The following is a 21,986-nucleotide window of genomic DNA, read 5'->3' as shown; positions in this document are numbered from 1 at the left end:
TAAAGAGAAATGCAAGTCCAGTTTTTCAGAGAATACAGATTGTGAGGTATGGGTGTGTGAATGTGATAAGTGTTAGGTGTGCCAAATAAGTAAGTTAAGCCTGAACATGCGGATGTTGGTTTGAGTCCTTCACTAAGACAGTTGGTAGGTGAATGGAAAAAAGATTAAGCTGTTTGTGAGTCCTTCAGGCAGTTAACAGTATGTGACTTTTTATGCGTTAATTGATCTTGACTAGTTGCGTAAGATTTTTGAGACAGCACTGCATGCTGGTCTGCAAGGCATGGATGAATGCACATGTTAAAGCTTTCTTAGCTTCTTCCACACGCAAGTCATATCTTTTACTATGAAGCTTCACTACAAATGTTGAAGCCTATTTTCCATTTATATTAGAACAATGAGTGTGGAGCGGTGAAGATGCATCTATCAAAGGGGGTTTAAAGTGCTTATTCACTCCGCTAGCCTGTGGATCGCCCGTGGGTAAGGTATGGCGCCTGCTTAGTCCCCTGATCAGAGTCTCGTGAAGCTATGGGAGCAAGGGGTGGTTAGTCATATGAGCAGTTGGTGCATATCACAAATCCTGGTTGTGCGTCCACTGATGCCAGACGGACAATCTCTGAAGAGCGTTGATAATGGTTGGGGTCACGTCTTGTAATGACAATGGCTAGAAGAAGGCAGTGTCAAAACACTTCCGCAGAAAAATCTGCCAAGAACAATCATAGTCCAAAGCCATGATAGCCTCCGTCATACTACATGGCACATAATGATAATGATTAGAAAAAGGAACAGTACAGCACAGTCCAGACCGTTTGGCCTATAGTGTTGTGCCAATATTTTAACCTAATGATCAAATCACCTTTCATCCTCCTTCGCTCCAAAGAGAAAATTCATAGTTTATTCAACCTTTCCCTCACAAGACATGCTCTCTAATCTAGGTAGTATTGTGATAAATCTCCTCGGTACCCTCTCTAAAGCTTCTGCATCCTTTCAATAATGAGGGGACCTGAATTGAACATTTTCTATTGTGGCCAGAACCATTTTTCTTGACTGCCAATACTTGTTGCAGTCAAAAGGTGCAGTTAATAAATGTGGGGTTTCTTTAACCATTTATGGTTGCTTCAGGATTAGAAATTAGCTTTATTTGTCCCATGTACATTGAAACATAGTGAACTGCATTATAGACCTCATTGACTCGTACGGACAGTCATTGGTGAGGCTATATTAGTTGGACTACAGAGTTATTCACCTTGCCTATAAATCCGTTAAGCAGCAGGAAACAGAGCTTAAGGATAACATCAACTCTAATTGTCGGGACATGAACTATAATGCTGCTAAAAATGATGGGGGCTATGAATATTCAGTGTATTCATTGATGGCTTAGAAACTGGACAGAAAGTCACATACAGATGTTTGCTGAGCCCCTGAAGAAAGGCAAAACTTTTATGCAGAAGAGAGCATTGAATAACAAGAATGTAATTAACAGATTAATTAAATGAGCAAAATTGTGATAGATCAATTTCAATGGGTGTAAATGTGGATCAGAGGAGAATGAAACAGTACTTCTAAAGCAGCAACGTAAAATTAGAACTAGTTTGAAGAGAATGACTGTGTCTATAAATATAGATCTTTATAATGTAACGGACAAATACAGGAAACAATCAAAGAAAAATGGAATGTGAACCTTTACATCTAGAGGTCCAGAATGTGGTGGAAGCTGGAGAGGTTGTGCTGTTACTCTACACAACAAACATTTTATGGCTGCTTTCTCTGAGGGAAAGATATTTTGCCCATGGTGGGAATTCAGCATAGATTTACCAGAATAAAACTTAATGAAACTATGAATCAAGGGTTAAGTTCCAATGAGCAATGGAGTTTGGAACTTAAAAGGGTAAGTTGTGATTTAAACATAATTTTCAAAAGATTGAAGAAAACTTTCAGGAGAAATGACAACTACTGCTGTTTGGGATTGTAGAGCCAGTCCTACAGGTCCAAAGTTAAGAAACAATTCCATTTGAAAAGCTGGAGGAAATTTTAAGCTGTCTTCTACAAATGGACATTGTGGTTAAATCACTTGTTATTTTGAATGTGGAAGTATATGGACTTTTGTTAACCAAATGTTTTTGGAGCAAAGGCAATTCAAATGAACTTGATCACAAATTAACCACAAAATCTGTGAATGAAAGGGAAGGATGGCCTGATGATGTTGCTAAAATAATTGTTATAACTGAATTGTTAAAATAGTTCAGTGTAGTGCTGACATTGTAATCATCAGGTGAAAGTTGGTTATACATTGTAATCCCCATGTCCAATTTAAAAGATTGTCAAAGTAAGAATGAGCAACATTTTTAATAAGTGAATATGTTGCTGTGAAGATGTATAGAATTTCAGCTGGGCCAACAATAGAGAAGGGCGAGCTTGGTTTGATACTTTCGATGCTAGAAGGAGAAGTGTGATTAAAACACCACTTCCTTTTATCATTCTTCTCTAGAAGTCACTGCAGAACTGGGAAAAAAACTGAATAGTTGTCAAAGGTCATGAGAAAATGCTTGTTTTGCAATAAGTCAGTCAGTCAACTGATGTGACCAGTGTGAGATGTTGAGAAAACTGCAGGCCATTAAGTGCAAACATCATCTCTAAGTGTGATAGTAAATAGTAAGAAGCCATTATATTTAGCCGAATTGATCATATTGTTTTACTCTGAATGTGTTGCATCTGCATGTTGAATTGGTACTCTGGCACAACATATTTGATTACAAAGGTGTACATTACAAATGAGGACATTTTTCTGTTAGATATAGAAGTGATGCCATGAAATATTCTGGCAACCTCCCTGTGTGATCAGAGACCATCTGATATAGGAGAAGAATTAGGCTATTTGGCCCATATAGTCTGTTTTGACATTTCTTCATGGCTGATCTATTTTCCTCCCAGTCCCCATCTTCTGCCTTCTCCCCTATCCCTTCATGCCCTGACTAATCAAGAATCTATCAGACCTCACCCTTAAATATACCAAGAGACTTGGCCTCCACAACAGCCTGTAGCAACAAATTCCGCAGATTCACCACTGGCTCAAGAAATTACTCCTCATCTCCATTCTAGATGGATGTCCCTCTATTCTGAGGTTGTCCCCTCTGGTTTTAGACTTACTTACCTTAAAAAACATCTGCTCTACATCTCTATTGAAGCCTTTCAACATTCGATCGGTTTCAATGAGATCCCCCCCCCCCTCGTTCTTTAGAATTCCAGTGAGTACAAGCCCATAGACATCAAACACTCCTCATATGACAAGCCTTTCAATCCCGGATCATTTTCATGAACCTCCTTTGAACCCTCTTCAATATAAGCACATCCTGCCCCTCCACCTATCTGCGTATCATCCGCAAACTTGGCCACAAAGCCATCAATTCCGCCATTCAAATCACTGATATATAATGTAAAAAATAGCAGTCTCAACACAGACCCCTGTTGAACATCACCATTACTGGCAGCCAGCCAGAAAAGGCCCCCTAAATCACACTCTTTAGTCACACTGCCTATCTGAAAATGCTCTTTCCATGCTAGTATCTTTCCTATAATACCATCAGCTCTTGTTAAGCAGCCTCGTGTGGCACCCTATCAGAGGCCTTCGGAAAATCCAAATTCACAATGTCCACCAATTCTCAGTTTTTGTCTATTCTGCCTGTTATTTCTTCAAAAAATTTAAACAAGTATGGCAGGCAAGATTTTTCCCTTGAGAAAACCATGCCAGCTTCAGCCTATTTTATCATGTGCCTGCAAGTATCTCGAAGCTATATCCTTCACAATTGACTCCAACAATTTCCCAACCACTGAGGTTAGACTAATTGGGCTATATTTTCCTTTCTTCTGCCTTCTCTCCCTTCTTGAAGAGTGGAGTGACATTTGCAATTTTCCAGTCCTTCTGAATATTTCCAGATTCTGCTGATTCTTGAAAGATCATTACTAATGCTTCCACAATCTCTTCAGCCACATCTTTCAGAACCCTGGGATGTACACCATCTGGTCCAGGTAACTTACCTGCTTTCAGAACTTTCAGTTTCCCATGCACCTTCTCCCTAGTAATATCAACTTCACACACTTCTGCCCACTGTCACTCAAATTTCCGGCATACTGCAAGTGTCTTCCTCAGTGAATAATGGTGTAAAATGCCTCTCATTGCTACCTCTCTAGCATTATTTTCCAGCAGTCCCATATCTACTTTCACCTCTTTTACACTTAATATATTTGAAGAAACTTTTGGTACCCCTTTAATATTATTGGCTAGCTTACTTTTGGTATTCCATCTTTTCTTTCTTCATGTCATTTTTAGTTGCCTTCTATTGGTTTTTAAAATCTTTTCAATCCTCTTAACTTCCCACTAATTTTTGCTCTATTATATGCCCTCCCTTTGGGTTTTATGTTGACTTTGACTTCTCTTGTCATCTATGGTTGCATCATCCTGCCTTTAGAATACTACTAATTCTTTGGGATGTATTTATCCCGTGGCTTCTGAGTTGCTTCCAGAAGTCCAGCCATTGCTGCTGTGCTGTCATCCCTGCTAGTGTTCCCTTCCAAACAATTTTGGCCAACTTTTCTCTTATTCAAAGTACATTTATTATCAAAGTATGGTAACTTTTGCAACCTTGTGATTCATCTGCTTTGTCTGTTTCTTACAAAGCAAGAAGCTCAAAAGAACCCAATTAAAAAAGAAAGACCAATACTCAAAGCTCAGAGAAAAAAGGAAAATAAAAACAAATCATGTTTTAAAAAAAAGCAAGCAACGGCATTCTAAACCAGAATGAGTCCATAGACCCATTCCCACAACAGCCTGAATAGGCCTGAAGCCTGAACCTCACTCTCAGTTCATCATGTAGTGCAGCAAATTGCCACAAAGTTCGCATTCACAAAATGTGTAGCAACCGGAGCAGTCTCTCAGAGAGGAGTGAGTGATCATCAAGTGAGAGCAAGCAAAATCCGCCTGACCCTCACTTCCGGTGCTGACACCCTGCCTTTCCAGTCTCTCTAGTCGGCGTTTAAATCATCAAGACACTGGATGGTGACATGCACTAGGACCTAGACCCCGCTGTGGAGATATGCTCTGGGCCTAGACCCTGCTGCCCAGCTCAAAGCTTCTCTTCACCTTTCCAAATCGGCTGGGCGCTTAGAGCAATCTAACCTCGCATCCAGTTCAAGTGGATGAGCATCAAACTTCTTCTGAATTGTTCACTCCAACTCCATCTCTGACATTGACACCATCTCCATTTCCAACACTGACTCGAACACGTTAGGCTCTTTGAAACACACCAGCATGGCTCATCCCTCGAGTCAGCTTCACCTTTGTTCACCTCTTCCTTGTTTGTGGTGATAGTTTACTACAATTTACCTCAGAAAAGGTGTTATTAATGTTTTTAGTTATATCTCTTGGCTTTTGAACTACCAGTAAGCTGTTGCCCAACTTCAGTGGCACCATCTTAAATTGGAAGTCTCTGTAATCTCTGTAATGCTGATGCATATGACTTTAGCTTCTTCTTAGATTGAAGGGTGAATGCTACCATATTATGATCACTGACCCCTAAGGATTCCTTTACCTTAGGCTATCCAATCAATTCCAATTCATTGCACAACACCAAATCCAGAATAGCTAATATCCTAGTGGGCTCAATCAAGTCAAGTCACTTTTTATTGTCATTTTGACTGTAACTGCTGGTACAGTACACAGTAAAAATGAGACGTTTTTCAGGACCATGGTGCTACATGAAACAATACAAAAACTACAGTAAACTACGTAAAACAACACAGAAACTACACTAGACTACAGACCTACCCAGGACTGCATAAAGTGCACAAAACAGTGCAGGCATTGCAATAAATAATAAACAACACAATAGGCACAGTAGAGGGCAGGAGGGTGGTGTCAGTCCAGGCTCTGGGTATTGAGGAGTCTGATAGCTTGGGGGAAGAAACTGTTACATAGTCTGGTAGTGAGAGCCTGAATGCTTTGGTGCCTTTTGCCAGATGATAGGAAGGAGAAGAGTTTGTATGAGGGGTGCGTGGAGTCCTTCATAATACTGTTTGCTTTGCGGATGCAGTGTGTGGTGTAAATGTCTGAGATGGTGGGAAGAGAGACCCCGATGATCTTCTCAGCTGACCTCACTATCTGCTGCAGGGTCTTGTGATCCGAGATGGTGCAATTTCTGAACCAGGCAGTGATGCAGCTGCTCAGGATGCTCTCAATACAACCTCTGTGGAATGTGGTGAGGATGGTGGTGGTGGGGGTGGGGGGGGACAGCTGCTCTAAAAGAAAAAAAAATCTTGTAGGCATTCTACAAATTTCCACTCTTGGGATCCAAAACCAAATTGATTTTCCCAATCTGCCTGCCTATTGAAATCCCCCATGACTATTGTAATATTTCCCTTTTAAGATATGTTTTCTCTGTCCCATTGTAATTTGTAGATCAGATCTTTGCTGTTGTTTGTAGGTGTGTATATAACTTCCATCGTGGACTTTTTACCCTTGCAGTTTCTTAGTTCTACCCACAACGATTCTACATTTTCCAATCCTATGTCACTTTCTAATGATCTGATTTAATTTTTTTTACCAACAGAGACACTCCATCCACTCTGCCTACCTGTCTGTCCTTCCGATACAATGTTTTTTTTTTGCTATTGCTACATTTCACTAATGTTATGTGTAAATTTTGTCCAATGTACATTTACTTTATCACATTTTGGGTAAATGCTGTCAGTGTAACTTGGTTCACTACTTTGAAAGCAAACTCACCAAAGGAATGCAGTTATGTGTACAAAATATTTAGTACTTGAACACACAGGGCTCGATGAACATTCACATTGGTCTCAACATCAATGTCATTCAAATGTGCAAAGGTTGATTTATTATCAAAGCCTGTAATCATATACTACTCTGAAATTTGTATTTTTCCATATAGCTATGAAACAAAGAACTTGAAGGTCATTCAGATAAACTTCAATGCACCCCCCCCGTACAAAAAAGAATGACATCTCGATCATCAACTCCCAATAACTAGGCACACGACACTTAAAAATATAATGTTCATACTTCTAATTGAATTGACTTTATTTCTTATATCCTTCACATACACAAGGAGTAAAAATCTTTACGTTACGTCTCCGTCTCAATGTGGTACATGGGCCAGTTGGACGAGAATCGGAACTTCTCTGCCCCGGCCCTGATTTCTTTCAGCGCCCAGAACTAAACGATTCTGCAACACATCATCTTGGCTCATCATCTGAGCTCACCTCTTCACTGTTAGCAGCAATAATTTAACATAATTTACCACAGGAAAGGAATTTTTAGTGTTGTTGTTGTTGGATTTCTAATCTTTTTGACTACCAGAAGCTGTTGCACACATTCGGTAGGACCATCCTAACTGGATACTCGCTATCTTAACCAGTTGACTGTGGATGTTGTATCTCAGCCTTCTACGTGATATGTAAGCCAGTATTCAAGGCAGGGCGGTACAATATGGAGGGCAAGCTGTTGCTGTGTAGCAGGCTTCCCCTCTCCGTGCAGCTGATGACTCCAAAGGAATGGCGGAGACTGATGTAGTTTGGCACCAGTGGCATCGCAGGGGTTGCCAGTCAGTATTGAATTCAGTGTAGGACTGCCTGAGGACATTTCCTTGGGGTTTATTCCCAAGACCTTCCTCATGAGTTGGTACAGCCGCTAGGCAGCAAAGGTTTGAGGTAAGAGTTTTCCTTCTCCTAGATCAGCTGGCAACCACAGCCTATGAGCCCCACCTGGCCAAAGCGACTGGTTTTAAGGTACCAGTAACCCACCTTTGCCCCTTATCTTGTCAGTAAAATGGTTCTACTGGGCTAGTATCTAAAGTGAAGTACATATGTGAAGGCTGGGTACAAATGAATATCAATATACGTTCAGTACATACTTTCAACAGAGCAGATCCTTACACTCACAGTAAATGACGTAATGTGTCACTGAAGTGAAGACAGTCTTACCACATTAATGTGTTACTGAAGAGAAGACAGCCTTACCACATTGGCTTTTCAATTTCTATTCCTTTTCTATGGAGCACCAATATTTGACAAATTTCATGTTCACAACATGCCATGAAACAGTGTAGTTGAAATTGGGCTTTAGTTTGATTAAGTAGATTCACAGAAACATGTTCCTAATTTTTTTGAGTTTGCATCTTTTAATATCATCCAACCTTTGTCTTACCTCTGCCACCATCCATAGTGTGAGGAGCTGGGCTGTTTTTACTAGAAATATAATATTAAGGAAAAGCAGGGTGGGGAGTATGAGCACTAGAATAGATACTGTGTAATGATCTATCTAATCTACATGGCTAAAGTAATTTTTGGAATTGATCTGCTTGTAAGAGTCAAGGGTTAAATCATTTTTTGGTTTTAATTTATGTTGGATTCAAGTATGCTTTTATGTTTTCGCATAAATGTGAACTTTGATAAACCCTGGTTTGTCCTTTTATGTGATTTCAGGAATTGCAGCTGCCACCATGTTTCAGACGACGAAGGAACTAAACCTTTCAGATAAACAGCTGAGGGTTGCATTTGATGGTGATGCTGTTCTCTTCTCTGATGAGTCAGAGAAAATTGTAAAGCTTCATGGATTAGATACCTTTTTTGAACACGAGAAGAAATATGAAAACAATCCTCTTGCAAAAGTAAGTTTGATGCAAAAATCACTTCCACTTTGCTAACAGTTTCACAGAGGAGCTGAAAAAAAAGCATTGTAAGATCTCAGTGGGTCAAACTGAAGATGTGAAGGCAGAGGGAGGAGTCTTGAAGCAGGGTCTTGACCTGAATCATTGACCATCCTTTACCTCCACAGCTGCTGCTTCACGTATTGAGTAACAGCAGTTTTGTTTTTGTTGCTCAAGATTTCAGTATCTGCACACTTTTGTGTGTCTGTTCACAAAGGAGCTGTTTGGTTTTCATTTGCTCCATGCCAGTTCTGCAATTATAACCTGAAAAGTCCTGTGCAAATAGCTTTCAGTTATACAGAGTACTTGGTGCATACTCAGAACGGTCTTGGGGAGAAAGGTTGATACATAGCTTTTGGGAATCAGAACTGTCAGAGGAGTCTCATTAGCAAGGTAAAATGGGGTTGAGGTGGAAACAAAGCTTTTTATTGAGCTTAGGAAGTATTTCAACAATTAGCAGGCATTCAATGGTTTCATCAAATGCCTGACTATAAACGAATGCTAACCTTGTATAAAAATTGCTGATTCAACTTAAGAAATTAACATAAAAATATAACCTTTTGAGATAAATAATGAGAAGAAAGCAAGATTGGAATTTCTACATTTTTTATGAAGCATAGCTGGTCAATAGAATAGAACAAAACCGACTTCTGTTTAAGTTCCTTCTCTTTACTAGCTGTGCTTTAACATCTGTGCATTTTCCAGTGCATGATGTTACACTCTAGAATTCATGAAAAATCGATTTCGATTTGATATAGTGAGAGAGCAGCAGGAAAAGAAACATTGAAAATTTAAAAAGCGGAAAAGCGGCTGAGGAAAGAGTCAATAGCCTGGTCATTCATTCTCATTCTCTCTCTCTCCCTCCCTCGCTCCCCAGAATAATTAGATTAGATTAGATTCAACTTTATTGTCATTGTGCCGAGTACAGATACAAAGCCAATGAAATGCATTTAGCATCTGACCAGAAGTGTAAAGAATAGTGTTATTTACAAAATAACTGCCAAAAAAAAATGCTACAGCACACAAATATAAAAGTACTAAGACAGTACAATATGGATGCAATACTGCTTAGCGCTGTGATGAGAGGTTCAGCAGTGTCACAGCCTCAGGGAAGAAACTCTTCCTGTGCCTGCTGGTGTGGGAGCGGAGGCTCCTGTAGCGCCTGCCGGATGGGAGGAGAGTAAAAAGTCCATGGTTAGGGTGAGATGCATCCCTGATAATGCTTTTTGCCTTGCCCAGGCAGCATTTATGGTAGATGTTCTCACTGGTGGGCAGTTGGGTGCCGATAATGCATGGCTTGCTGAGTATTTCTTTATTTTTTTTTTAAGGAAAGGATACATGAAGGGTTCCTTTTTTTTTTTACTTGGGTTATAAATTGACCTCCCACCATCATATCACATGAAAAATTACCCTCTACCAACCCCCCCATCCCTATTCTGCCTATTCTGTAGAATCTTTTAAAGAAATCTATTTTCACATTCCAAACGGAGTCAGAATAGGAAAGATGCTAATCAATAATGATCATTGAAGTGAAACTTAATTCTGGGTTTTGTTAATTGACAAAGAGGTTACTGCACTTAACTAATTTTATTTTAAATCAGGTAGTTATTCTCACTCCAGACATACTTAATTGAGTTTGGCTTGCAAGACAAAATGAAGCCATAATATACTTGCTAATGCACGAATGCAATTCTATACAAAATGAAAACAAGTTTTTTTTTCTTAATTATGCCTTGGGAATGCAAGCAGACATATCATTTGGTTTTGACTCAAATTTTTGTTGATTTGAATCTATATGGTTGTATGGGAGAGAGAGGAGTCCTTTTAAATAATAACTTGCAATAGTGCCAGTAACTATCTCAAATGCTGGTGATTGGGTGAGAAATTAGTTTTAGGTTAAAAAAGATAGAGCTAGAAATCTAAAATATAGGTACCAACTATTTGAGTGAAATAGCATATTTTCCCTAATACACAGATGGATATCAGTAAAAGAAATCATATCATTCAGTTCTGTGAAATTAATATTGTGTATTTTTTTTTCTATTAAAGTGTTAGATGTTGACTTGAGCAATCACAGGTAGAGGATGCTGCCTGAGTTCACAATTGCCATTGCACTGGAAAGCAGGTTATTAAAGAGTTCTTAGTATGACAATCACACAATCTGTCATGAAGGTCAAGGAAACTAGTTCTGGGAGGAGGAAAGCATTAAATTCAGATGAAGGTAGGAAACAGGAGGAAGGAATTTGAGAGGGAAAATGGGGTAGGGACAAGTTAAGCTACACTTTAGTGGGCACTGCATACTATGGAGCAGTCAGATCAGTCCTCGAGTCATAATGGAGCTGCTACAGCAACAATCCGAGCCACAGATTATAGAATCAAGTACATAGATACAACAACCTTTGTCAGTATTATCTCTCTCTGAAGTGTTGGCACTTACAAGTTCAAAATGGGGAGTCACTGAAATCAAAACTACTGCCCGAATGGGGAACATTTAAATTGAATCCAATTCATGAATTTCTTTGTGAAGTACTACTTTATCTGACTGGAGGCAAATGGCAAGAAATTTACATTGCGAACTTTTGAGCTAGTTTCATTCTTTAAATCATTATATGCATGAATTATGATGAAGAAATGAGGCCATTGCAGAATTACCAAAATCTTGCCCAAGACTGCTTGAATCAATATCCTGATAAGCAGGATTTTGACAGGCTGAGTGTGGCTATAAGAAATTCAAAGCATTTGTGCAACTTGCATATTGAAGGATAGGCACTGTGACTTTGAAATGATGCCCTGTAAAGTATAATATGCTCATTTATTTTCCATACAGGGTCCTCTCAAGGGATTTTTGGAAGTATTAGGAAAGCTGCAGAAGAAGTTCCATGCTAAAGACTTGCGCTGTATCTGCCCAATCAGGACCTATCTTGTCACAGCAAGAAGTGCTGCAAGTTCTGGAGCAAGAGCTTTGAAGACACTTCGGAGTTGGGGGCTAGAAGTTGATGAAGCCCTCTTTCTAGCAGGGGCACCAAAAGGACCGATGTTAGAAAAAATTCGCCCTCATATCTTCTTTGATGATCAAATGTTCCACGTGAAAGGAGCACAGGAGATGGGAACCATTGCAGCACATGTGCCATACGGCATTGGACAAAAGTACAATAAGAGCACTTCCATAACTGAAAATGCTGATAAAAGTTAAATGACAAATGGTAGACCATATTCAGATAAAAAAAACCAAGTCAGACTGTTTACTCTGTAGCTTCAGTTGAAATATACTAAAATCAAATGTGTTAGCAGAATGAGAAAATTGGAATTTAATGGAGGGGCCTTTTCTACATAGGATTTGCTTATTTGTTTCTTCCAGAATTTATTACAATGCATTTATCTTAATACGTTCAAGCTTGAGGGCTAAAGAGGATGAAGTAATCAGCTTATATTTTCATACCATTTTTAATTCTGACCACAATAGCCTTGTAACAATTTTAGTAATGTAAGAGGCACATTAGACTTGATTTTCTCTTCAAAGCTGCAGTACTTTAATTGAGGGTATCATTACTTTTAAAATTGCTTAATAGATACTGTACTATAAAAGATTATGCCTGAATGATACAGTTTGTTGGGTGTTAACAATAATTAAAATGGCAGACATTTCTCTTGGCATATTATGTAATAGAAATTGTTAGCTTGGACTGGAAATTAAATTACCTCCAGATGCATATAAAATTATCCAAGGAATCCCCTGAAATTAGAACCTCAAAGCAAAATGAGATCATTATCATTTTGTGCTAGCTCTCTGAAAGCCCATCCTAATGGACTCTCCGTTTTTTTTTTGCAAATAATGCCCCTGCTTCCGTTTTGTTAAACTTGCACAACAGCAGTTTATTATTTATAATTCTGGGGTGGGGGAAATATATTATCATTCCCTCACTCGAGTTAATATTCAGTTTCAAGCTTCACAATAACAGTAGTGCTGGGGATTCAGGCAGGTTTGGGCCACAGAATTGTGGTTAAACTCTTAATAAAATGAATCAGGATTACGAGCTGCAATTTGGATTCAAAGATAGATGGAGTCAAGATTTTGGTTGGTAATTGATCGGAAGATGAAAGAAGCACTGATAAGGTTTCTAAGTGTGATGAGCACTATCTTCTTCTGTTCAGTCAATGCTTTAGGAATTTCAAATATTCACCAATGCAAAGACCATAATGTTTGCATCTTGCATTGGTAAAGACTGTCTCTTTTTGGTCTTTTCCAGTTTGACTGAGGTCACTCTTGATCAGAATTAAGTGCATGTTTCCTACAGCATCACCCCAAGCTGCCAGCTGAACCCACTCATGTGAGAATATACAATAAGTGAAATTGGGGGTTACCAAGAAACACCTACTCTTCTGTGTTATGTAATGTATTATAGTACTGGTAATTTTTGAGTTGGGTGGCGGGATGAAGATCTGTTTCTACTAAAGGATATTTAAGGCACTCCTTCCCTCCACTAGGCTGAAAGTCACCATTGGGCAAGGTGTAGCAACTGTTTAGCCCCCTGATCAGGATCACGTGAAGCCATGGGAGCATATGGTGGGTGGATGGTTGTATGAGCAGCTGGTGTATATCACAATTCCTGGTTATGCAACCATTGACGCCAAGCAGACAATCTATGAAGAGTATTGATAGAGGTTTGGGTCACCCATCTTATAAAGACACTACCCAGAAGAAGGCAATGGCAAACCACTTCTGTAGAAAATTTGCCAAGAGCAGTCATGCTCTTGGAAGACCATGATCTCCCACATCATACGACATGGATGAACAAATGTTTGAGTAGTCTATTTCCCATCAGAAAATGCACTTTTGCACTGAAATAACCATTGGATCACCTTGGCCATTTCTGTTTAAAGGAAGATGCCTCAACAAAACATATGACTAGAGCCTCTTATTCCTATTTTTGTTTCTTTAAACATCTGTATTTAAATTAGGTTTGATACTACCTCCTCCGCCAGTATAATGGTGTTTATTTCTTTAATATATATATGTCAAGGTTACAGAATCACTGGAATGTAGTTTTATGATACAAGAATACAGGTTATAATTCAATTAAGTTTCTAGTCACTGATATCAACTAATGTTGTCTACTCTTTTCATTTTGATATATTGGAATTATGCCTATTTACAGTATTTGTAAAAGCTAAATGATTATATGATCCTTACTATATTTCTCTGGTCATAACAATATGCTATTTATTTGCAAACAGTTACTGCTTTGACTTGTTTTTGCAAAAGTAGATCAGATTTTAGGTTTTTATTTATAAGAACATTTACATTCAGAAATATTTTTTGCAAAGCCTTGAATGTAAGGGCCTGCAGTGCAGGGCACTATTTTGAATGGAATGAGTAGCAGAATAAAAATGTTTAGAAAGTATCCAAGGATGGTGAATCTTGGAAAGTTTTTCAGCATTTTCCAGTTCTCCGTATCGAACTATTTAATTGTCTTCATTTTGTTTGTGTGTTGTTAATTTGGCATCTGCCATGCTAAAGGCACTTATTTTTTAAAACAAGTTGCATTAGGTAAACATTTAGTGAGCTCCTTACAAAGGACCTAATTATTGGATGAGCTTCAGCAGTTGTAGACAAGTTAGACAATTGTTTTAAAAAACTATATTTTATTAGCAATAAAAAGCCCCTGTTATCAATTATCACCCTTCAGTGAAGATTGGGCTGCTTTGCTTAGCCTTGTGTTTAAATTGGGGAAACAGATCCAACAATTTCTAGTCAGGGCAAGCTAACTCTGAAATCTCTTCAGGTAATGTAACAGGCTCACCATTTTTCTTCTTGTTGACTGTCCTTCACTCCTGGTCCTGGACTGTTGGTGCAAAGCAATCATGTGAGAGGAAGTGAATGGGGCAGAAGATGGCACTGATGTCCCCTGTTTACACATTGTAATTAAGATAAGGTCTTAATGCTTACAATTTTTTTAAAAATTGCAACAGAGTGAAATAAGGTTGCCTCAGTTCAAATTGATTATTATTTGATTACAGTGGTTGAATTGTAGTGCCTTTGCATTTTGCACGTTTTCTTACCTGCAATTTTCTTTGTGCATTTTTACAAAACAATACTATATTGTTTCTTTAATTTCAATAAAGAAAGCTTATTGAAAATATTATTTACGTGATAATTATTTTGCTTTAAATGTATTTCTTAAGAGATTAAAGGAATACTTTGAATGCTGAAAATTTGAGAAACAGAAATGTTTGTAACTTGCAGAAGTCTTAACAGCAGGATCTGCTCTCTGGAAATACAGTGATAGATAGGCCTTCACTAAGCAACTTAGACCTGGTCCCAAATTAAGGACCTTAAAGTGAAGGAGAATATGCCTGTTGTTTAGAGAACAACAGATGCATTTGTGCTCCTTCTCATTACACTGATACTGTGCTACAAACAGCATGCCATTATTATATGAAGCATTTCCTGTGAGCTGTGGTGGAAGAACAAATCAGATCTGGCAGCAAAACCATATTTTGAAAATTCAGTCTTTTGTTATAGCATCAGTCAAATGAAGTTCTGATAAGCATTTTTCCATAAAGCATGTGTTCCTAACTAGAATTGTGCTTCATTGTCTGCTTCACTCTCACTGTGTGGAGCAAAAACTTTGCAGATGGAGAAAAACCAAAAAAAGAACTTAATCATAGCAGTTATAGGAAAGCCAGAAGGAACCACAATGATTCCCTCAGGATCAATAAAGTATGACTATTCATAATGACAGCGGCTTGCTTGGGTAAGTCTTGGGAGAAGCATGCAACCACTGTTGATCCTAGAACTGCTGCGTTCTGTTGTCCAGGGGAATAGCATCAGTTACCCTTCGCATGGAAATAAACCACAGAATGATTTGTTAATGATCAAGGAAATGGAGGAATAGAAATGCAGGTATTAAGTGGCTGTATCTACAACAGGAATTAATGCAACTACAGTCATTTACAGACACAACAATCTCAGACGTACAGCTGAAGAGACAGAAGTCCTGTGATCAAAAACGTGTAGAAATGGTGGGTTTACAATAATCTCAAAACTTGAAATTGTAACTTGATGCAGCATGTTTTTTGGTGAGAGATTTCCTTGCTCACCACCTCTTTGGTAAAGTGTTTTCCATGTTCCCAATGTGAACTATTCTGCCTATAACCTGCCAAGACCATGTCTGCGTTTCCCTCCCTAAATACCTCTGTCTCCCCCTAACACTTACCAAAATCTATCCTTTTGCCTAAACTTTCATTTATATGCTCTAATTCCTTATTAAGAGCTCGTCATCAAATTTTGTTTGATAAAGCCACTCTGTGCTTCATAATACTCCTGTGAAGCATATAGTGACATTTTACTGTGCTGTGTCCTATGTAGGTAGCTGTTGTTTCCACCTTTTTGGCTTTCTCCTTTACCATGCTGAACCCCTGAGACCAGAAGACAGAAGAGCAGAATTGGGTCATTCAGCCCTTCGAGTCTGCTCTGCCATTGCTTCATGGCTGATCCCGGATCCCACTCAACCTCATAGACCTGCCTTCTCGCCATATCCCTTCATGCTCTGACTAATCAGGAAACTATTAAATTTTGCTTCAAATATATCACAGACTTGGCCTCCACAGCTGTCTGTGGCAGAGCATTCCACAGATTCACCACTCTCTGGCTTAAAAAAAACCTCCTTACCTCTGCGCTAAAAGGTCGCTCCTCAATTCTGAGGCTGTGAACTCTAGTTTTCGACACCCCCACCATAGAAAACAGCATTTCCACATCCACCTTACCCAGTCCTTTCAACATTCAGTAGGTTTCAATGAGATCCCCCATATTCTTCTAAATTCCACAGAGTACAGGCCCAAAGCTGCTAAACACTCCTCACCTGTTAACCCTTTCATTCCTGGAATCATTCTCATGAACCTCCTCTGGACTCTCTCCAATGACACACATCCTTCCTGAGATATTGGGCCCAAAACTGTTGACAATACTCCAAGTGTGGCCTGACTAATGTCCTATAAAGCCTCAGCATCATGTCTGTTTTTATATTCTATTCCCATTGAAATGAATGGTACCATGCATATGCCTTCTTTACCAAGGAAATCAAGTAATTTCCCTGACATTGCATGTTCTAAGATTTTGAAGACAGGTATACATAAGAATAGCAGAATAAAGATATTAAAGCAGAAGTAGGCCATTCACAATATCATGCCTGTCCAACCAATCAATAATCATTGTGACTTCTCTCAGGGTCACATTTCTTCTCTGTCCAAGATTTCTATACCCATGTTTTGAGTTGGAGACCTTTGGTCATAGGTGGTCCAGCTCAGAGGAACATAATCTCTGAATATATCTCAAGAAGCATTTGTGAATTCAATATGTTTCAATGGTATCAGCTATACATAGGCCCAGGGTGCTCACCCTCTTCTAGTACTGCAAACCCATCATCTCAGAAATCAGTCTAAAGAACCATACATGAACTCCTTTAATGCTGTTAAAGGACAATCTAATTGAAGTAAGATAGTTCTACACTTATACACTTGTCATAAAGACCAATGTATTATTTCCCTTTCTAACTGTTTGCTGGTCAGCTCTCAGAATTCATATATCAAAGTCCTGCTGAACACAAAAACATTTCAATGTCCTGCCATTAAATAAATGTACACAATGTTTATTTTCTCTACCCAAATGAATTACTCTGTACTTTTTCATCTTATGCTCCATTAATAGTTTACTTGCCTATTCATTTAGCCTGTCATATACTATTGTAACCAGTCTGCATTGTTTTCACCAGCAACAAACCCATTCAGCTTTGTATCATAAACTGACTTTGCTATATTTTACTTGATACCCTGATTCAAATCAATTCCTTGGATATTGTAGAACTGGGGCTTGGCATGTAACTTTGATTAACCACTCATACAACTTTCCAAATTAAAAACAACTCTCTTATTCTTGTTCTGTTTTCTGACTGTTAAATAATTCTTAATCTCCACCAATATGTTACTTCCAATACCACATTCTTTAATTGTGTTTTAACAGTGTCTTATGTGGCACCTCATTTAATGTCTCTGAACGTCCAAGTATGCCATTTCAACTGATTCATTCTCATCTATTCTTATAGTTGAGCTTCAAAAATTCTTGTTTTATTTCTTTGTGTTCTATTAATTGTGTCTATAGTACTAAATCTCAATCAAATCATTCCTTAAGCCTAAATTCAAAGGACTACTGGCCCAGTCAATTTAAAGAGTAGACGGGATGGTCGGCAGTGGGACTTCAGTGAACTGTCAGGGTTCTGGATGGTAACTATATAATGGTCTGTTATAATTTAGATTGCAATATAATTGTTACAGTCACCAGTGTCAGAGCTGATGCAGGTGATAAGACTCCACAGCATAGCTCACCAGAAGCCCTTCATAGTTCTTATTCTCCTCAGTCGTCTCTCAAAGCAACCTGTGAAGAAATCTGTTCTTGATGGAGAAAAAGTATCTGAGTGGGTCTGGGAGAGCGGTTGGGTGGGGTACATGTTCTTGCCGAAGAGACACGAGTTCAAATGTGTCATGCTATACCTCCACAAGAAGAACGGTGATCTGCTAAAATGTGTTATCACCCTGCTCATACAAGAAAGGAGTCTGCTCATGTTCAGCATCTTTCTGAGCATAGACATAAATTGTTGGACACATGAATCATCACTCTGCACCTCGTTAAGCAAAATCCTTTTGGGTTCCATTCTTCCACTGGCTGGAACCAATGATTTCCTCATAAGAGGCATCTTGTTGCTCAGTGAGAATTGTGATCTATTCATGACTAGTATCTCTCTGCCCAAGCAAGAACTGCCAGCCACTTGGCAAAGTTGTCTTTGACCAGTACTGCAATTGTTTGAGGTGCTCTGGATGTGGCTTTAGAACTATGTGTAATAATGCTTATAGGGACAAAACTTGGGCACAAACTTAATCCAAGCTATTGAAGTACAAATCAAGTTTCCCTTTTTTTTTTCAGTACTCCGTGGCCTAACCAAATTTGATAGATTGGTTTATTATCATCACACATACAGAGGTAAAGCACGTCTGGCATACTGTTCATACAGATCAATTCATTATAACACTATCTTGAGATAGTACAAGATAAAACAATAAGAGTGCAGAATAAAGTTACAGAAAAAGTGCAGTGCAGGTAAATAATAAGGTGCAAGGCTATAATGAGGTCGATTGTGAGGGCAGGAGGCCACCTTATACTACAGAACCATTCAAGGGTCTTATAAAAGCAGGATAGAAGATGTCCTTGAGACTTGTTGTATGTGCTTTCAGATTGAGAATCAGATTTAATATCACCTCGTAGGATATGAAATTTGTTAACTTTATGGCATCAGTACAATGAAATATAAGTATAGAGGAAAAAACTGAGTTACTTTATATATGTGTCTATTAAATAGTTTAAGTAGTGCAAAATAGCAGAAATACAAAAGTAGTGAGGTAGTGTTCACGGAGTCAATGACCATTTAGAAATTGGATGGCAGAGGGAAGAAACTGCTCCTGAATCCAAAGTATGTGCCTTCAGTCTTCTGTACCTCATTCCTGACAGTAACAGTGTGAAGAGGGCATATCCTGGGTCGTGATGACGGACACCACCCTCCTAAAGCACCGTTCCATGAATATGCCTTAGATACTATGGAGACTGGTACCCATGATAGAGCTGACTAATTTTACAAGTTTCTATAACTTATTTCAATCTTGTGCAGTAGCCTCCCCCACCCCCCACCCCCCACCCCCATAAGAGACTGTTATGCAGTCAGTCAGAATGCTCTCCACGGTACCTTTGCAGAAGTTTTCGAGTGTTTTATTTGATGAACCAAATCTCCTCAAACTTCCAATAAAATATAGCTGCTGTCTTGTCTCCTCTATAGCTGCACCAATTTGTTGGGTCCAGGTTAGGTCCTCAGAGATATTGACACCCAGGAACTTGAAATTGATCACTCTCTCCAACTTCTGACGCCTCTATGAGGATTGGTTTGTGTTTCCTCATTTTACCCTTCCTGAAGTCCACAATTTGCTCTTTGGTCTTGCTGACGCTGAGTGCAAGGTTTTTGTTGTGACACCACTCAACTAACTGGTATATCTCGCTCCTGCATGCCTTCTCGTCACCAGTTGAAATCCTGTCAACAATGGTTATATCAACAGCAAATTTATAAATGTCATTTGAGCTATGCCTAGCCGCACAGTCATGCGTGTAGAAATAGTAGAGCAGTGGGCTAAGCACAAGTCCCTGTAGATTGTGAGTGTTGATTGTCAGTGAGGAGATGTTATATCCAATCCACACAGATTGTGGTCTTCCGGTTAATCTATCTTCAATTGTATAAAACTGAATTTTACCAGATTTTACATTGTACCTATTCAAATCTCTTACCTCTGTATATATTACTTCAACTATTTCCATGCACGTTCACCGGTGTCTCTACTAAAAGAAATTTTGCATCTCCCCTTTGACCCTCACTATTTATCGATGCTGCACAGTAAACATCCTATTCTATCCAGGCACTTCATGGGAAACTGCTCTGCCATTGATTGCAAAAAACTGGAAGCAGCTCAGCACATCACGTAAGCCAATTCTCCATAACATGCATTCTGTCGACACTCTCGCTGCCTTAGTAAAGCAGCTAAAACGATTAAAGATCCCACCCTCCCACCCACCCTAGACATCCTCTCTGCAATCTCCTATCTCCTTCCATCAGGTAGTATTGGAAAATGCAAACGCATGCATTGTATTTTCTATGTATTACAGTATTTACTCAAATGTACACATTGTATTTTCTATATTTACTATGTACCACTGCTAGCTCAATAGAAGGTATTCACTATGTAGCCATGACTTTTGACCTGTTCACTATTAATTCATGAAGAGAACTAGAATGAAACCAAGTAGAAAGGTAACGGTGGCGAGTAAGGTGATGAAATATGTGGCAGTATGTCAACACAAGACTAATTAAGAAATAACTCTGGTTAGGGATGAGAGGACATATGGTCTAAAATGTAAACTAGGACATAATTAAGTTGGGGAGTACAACAATAGTGGAAAGTCGAGAGCGGATATATTGATGATATGTAATCACAGGCCGACTGGATATGATAATGTAGCTAAGATAAGAAAATTGCTATAAAAATGCTGTATACAAGCCTCGACGGGCAGTCAGCTACTAGTTTTCTGATTGTCTCAGCTTTGATTTTCAAATTAAAGTTTAAAACGTCTTGACGAGTTTTCTGTGTCTCCTTGTCGTTTGTGAGAAACGAGAAACCACGACAATAGAAGGTACAAGCTGGAAAACATGCACAACCAGGCTCAAGAACATCTTTTATCCAGCTGTGATAAGGCTATTGAACAGTTCCCGAGTACTATAAAATACACTCTTGATCTCAGTCATCATTATTCCCTATCTGTACTACACCTCCTCTGTAAAATTCTATTCTGCACTCTGTTACTGTTTTACTTTGTACTACCTCAGTGCACTGCTGTGACGAATTGATCAGTACGAACAATGTGGAAGACAAGGTTTTCGCTGTACCTCTGTCCACGTGACAATAATAAAAATTTAGCAATCAAGCCATTGTGAGGCAGCTGCCAGAGTCTGCACTCAGCCTTTGCCGACTCTCCCAGTGACTGTTTCAGATCACCTTTTCGTTAGCCTACAAAATATTACTGTTAGGGGCGAATGTAACATTTCGATTGGTTTTGTTAATAAGTCAGTGTTCAAACTATAATGAAATTTGGAGAATTACCTCTTTCCTAGGTGTTTTTTTTAATGTATTATTTTTACCTACAACTATGGACTAGGGACCATGTAATGAGAACTTCCTGATATGATCCCCAGCTAGTGAATAAAATTGACAATATTTCCTGTTTGTGTATATTTACATTTGGTTCGTAATTAGGGACCTTTTTACATTTCGGGTGCATCCGCCGTTTGCACATCGTCTACTTCTGTAGTTAGAAAGCCGTTTTCTGTCAAATTTGTCGGCTGTTCAGTCTGGCTGAATAACGGGTGCAGTCGCTTAGGACATCCCAAGGCACAATCAAGGTCATGAAACACTTTTGACGCATCATCACCCTGGTCATGTCTGAACTACGTTCACCAAGCTCTCCCAAGCAACGAGAAAAGGAACATGACTTAAAAATGTTGATGGGGACGAAAGGGGTGTGAATACTGGTCTCCGAACCGATCCTGGGAATGTTTTCCGTCCACCTGTGAAAATGGTTAGAACTGGGTCGTGCGACAGTACGACACGGCGCCGGAGTGTTAA

The 21,986-nt window shown here is 39.0% G+C and overlaps 1 protein-coding gene across 1 annotated transcript in view; it reads left to right on the top strand.

The window, feature by feature from the left end:
• Positions 1-14,825, top strand: part of LOC140194023 (cytosolic 5'-nucleotidase 1A-like) — a 33,479-nt gene extending 18,654 nt beyond the window's left edge. The window contains exons 5-6 of the mRNA XM_072251342.1: positions 8,494-8,678; positions 11,545-14,825. Coding sequence (XP_072107443.1) covers positions 8,494-8,678; positions 11,545-11,910 — 551 coding nt within the window. The 3' untranslated portion in view covers positions 11,911-14,825. The remainder of the gene's footprint in view (positions 1-8,493; positions 8,679-11,544) is intronic.
• The last annotated feature ends 7,161 nt before the right edge of the window (positions 14,826-21,986 follow it).

Source organism: Mobula birostris, chromosome 2 (assembly GCF_030028105.1).
Source record: "Mobula birostris isolate sMobBir1 chromosome 2, sMobBir1.hap1, whole genome shotgun sequence".
NCBI lineage: Eukaryota > Metazoa > Chordata > Chondrichthyes > Myliobatiformes > Myliobatidae > Mobula > Mobula birostris.
The sequence above is the reverse complement of the archived record's forward strand: the minus strand, read 5'-3'. Positions and strand labels throughout refer to the sequence as shown.